Source organism: Triticum dicoccoides, chromosome 1B, assembly GCF_002162155.2.
Source record: "Triticum dicoccoides isolate Atlit2015 ecotype Zavitan chromosome 1B, WEW_v2.0, whole genome shotgun sequence".
NCBI classification, from domain to species: Eukaryota; Viridiplantae; Streptophyta; class Magnoliopsida; order Poales; family Poaceae; genus Triticum; species Triticum dicoccoides.
Window position 1 is genome coordinate 688,107,163 of NC_041381.1, and position 3,038 is coordinate 688,110,200.

The 3,038-nt window shown below is 43.5% G+C and overlaps 1 protein-coding gene across 1 annotated transcript; it reads right to left on the bottom strand.

The window, feature by feature from the left end:
- Positions 1–715: 715 nt before the first annotated feature.
- LOC119312784 (protein RADIALIS-like 3) lies at positions 716–1,481 on the bottom strand. The gene is made up of 2 exons (XM_037588549.1): positions 1,151–1,481; positions 716–1,071 (listed from the first exon to the last, which is right to left on the bottom strand). Exons 1-2 carry the CDS (start codon positions 1,417–1,419, stop codon positions 1,050–1,052), a joined length of 291 nt encoding a protein of 96 aa, XP_037444446.1. The 5' UTR covers positions 1,420–1,481; the 3' UTR covers positions 716–1,049.
- Positions 1,482–3,038: the final 1,557 nt, after the last annotated feature.

Genomic DNA, 3,038 nt, shown 5'->3' on the forward strand with positions numbered 1-3,038 from the left:
TACCTCTGGAAACCCTTGCACTTGAGGATCAACAAACGGTTGCCTAGTGTGATCCAAGCACAACAACCTGAAGCGGCTCCACCATCATCAAAGGGGATGTTGGAGCGGTTCCACCGAGTGGAAGAGGAACCATTGACTTCAATGGGCGGAAGGGGAGGAGGTAGCCCATGGCCCGGACTTGGTGTCCCAATATTTGCGAGAGCTCCACTATCAACAACAACGATGAACGCATGCGAGGAGAGGTAGCAACCCTAGCATGATATGGGTGCTTTGTGGTAGTGTGATTTGTTCTCGGTTCTACTCTACCATTTGATTAATTGGTGCGTGTTCTCTGTCCTTGGTCACATAATATTATCTTAACATATATACTCATGATCTCCACTGCCTCTGTGGCACCTCAACGAGATGCTAAGCCGTAAATGCTCCCCAAAAAAATACTCCCTCCGTCCCAAAATTCATGTCTTACATTTGTCTAGATACGGATGTATCTAATATTAAAACGTGACTTAATACATCCGTATTTAGACAAATCTAAGACAAGAATTTTGGGACGGAGGGAGTATGTGATTAAAGCGTGAAACACACCGCAGTTGTTTTGTCTTTGTATTAGTAGTATGTGTGTGTCCCTCGCAAAAAAGAAAGTACTATGTGTGTGCATAACATATTTGACATTAACATCAATTTATCTCTCCATTGATATGGACATATGGTTACATGTGCAGACAATAATATAAGGATAATATTAATATTGTACATTAGAATATATACGAGATAACTTAAACCCATGTGAGTAAGGAGACAAGTCGATCTCACGTATACATACTTATAGACCACTAGCCACTAGAGTATTATGAACATGCATGCATCTGCATAATCGGCAGACTTTTCTGCCCGCTAGTCGTGCATGTATACATTGACATATGACATGGAGTCATGGACACCATGCACACGCTTATAAGTATTACACCCTCATGCACGCACATGCTTCTTCGTTCAGTCCATCTGTGTAGTGTGTATCATCCCTTGCCCATTACCCGATTACCGCCTAGCTAGATCTTTAAATGCTTCAACCTGATCACACAAATTACCTGCTTAACTCCAGCTTAAGCCCATGCATAACTGATAAGAAACACAGCGATGGCGGTCGTACCTGTCGGCCTCGTAGCTGGCGTTGTGGCCGGTGCCGGGGCATGGTGGACGGTAGGCGGGGAAAGGCACCTTGCCGGCCTCGATACGGGCGATGTCATGGACGAGCAGCTCATAGTAGCGCCTGACATCGTCCGCCGACTTTCCGCCGCCGACAGCCCGGGCGATGTTGTGCCAGCGGTCGGGCGTGTCCCTGTCGTGCACCGCCAACGCCTGCTCGAACAGCTTGTTCTGCTTCGGTGTCCACCCCGCGCTCATCGACAGAGAGGCCATTGATGTCGCTCGACGATACACTAGGATCTTGGCTGCTGGTGAGATAGATGAGGAAGAAGGTGTGAGAACAGGTGCTACTTATAGCAGTCGAGGAGGATTTAGCTTTGTGTGGGAGCGGGAAGGAGGATGATAATGTGCATACGAGTGGAGGGGAAAAAACTAGAGGAATTTTGAAGCACGAGAGCGAGGAGGGGGTCCATTGGAGAAAGGAATAAACATTTCTGTCCCCTGGAAGTGGGGTATCTATCTTTCTATCTTTTCGGCCCTTTTGCGTCATGAATCGCCTTGGCATCCTTCATCACCTTGTCCCTCTCAAAGATTCAAAGAGAAAATGCAAATACATGTGCATCTATACATTCATGTATATACATGTATGCTCTCGTATTTAAAGTTGAGGCATATGCAGATACCGAAAGAGGTTTCTCTTCTATCATTTTGAAAAATATAATCCATGCTTAGTGAATGAAAGCTTTTTGTTACACCAAATTAAGCAAGTTCTATTAGCTTTGAATTGTGCATGTACAGCGATGTTGACTCTTATTAACACCACAAAATAGCAAAGAACTATTCTTTCTACTAGTGTTGTGGTTCAACCAACTTCTTGCGTAATATAACTCCTTTGAATTCCATTAACACGTTATTTGGGACGTGGCTAGATGGGATTGACGTAGTAACAGCGAGACATATCCGTGTAGGAGTATGTGTTTTACTATGGGCAATTTGGAACTACAGAAGCGATTTGGTTTTTAACAGAACAACAAATATTTATTTCTTGCAGGTTGTCTTCAGGGCCACTACACTCATCCGTATGTTATCGCTACTCACTTCGACGGAGACCAGGGAGCATTTGGTTACTGTATCTATCCGATGGGAGACGGTAGCACGGGCTATCTTCAACCGGTTCGGATGGCGGTCATGTAATAGGATAGGTGTTTAGTTTTCTATCTGTTTTTTGCCTGCTGGTTGTGGTTGTCCTGTTTTTGTTTTCGTGCTCTTTGTTGAGCACATGTTCCTTTGTTTGAGACTACGAGACTTTTGTTGGACCTTTTGCTTATCAATAATATGGCCGTATGCATCTATCTGATGCGGAGGCAGGGGCAAACCTCCTTTTCGAAAGAAAAAAACCAACTTCTTGCGGGCGTGATGATCTTGGTTCTATCACCGACATATTTGATGCGGTAATGTTGGGTTGTTGCTGTCTTGAGTGTACCTTAAAAATCGCCATTCTTCATAATATTAAAAAAAATAGCTAATAGTACATGGGAGGTAGCTAGCTATATAGTTATTTTAAGAGCATCATGTCGCTCTCTCTACAGATAGTTAGTTGCAAAGATTGGGAATCCATCACCAGAAAGCTGGTGCGTGTTGGCCATAAGATCCAGCATATATCTTACTTTTTGGATGAGAGAATAATATCAAAAAATCTAGCTCCAACAAGTTAGTGCACGACTTTGCCTATGGTTTTAAAATTAGTCCCAACAAAAACAAATATCCGAGAAAAATGTATTCCTTTAATTCCAATGGATGTGCGCCGCGGCTCATTGATTCAAAATTGTCCCTCCATTTTGGCAATTTGGGAAAGTTAAAAGGCAACCTTTCTTGATACCAAGCTCATTAAA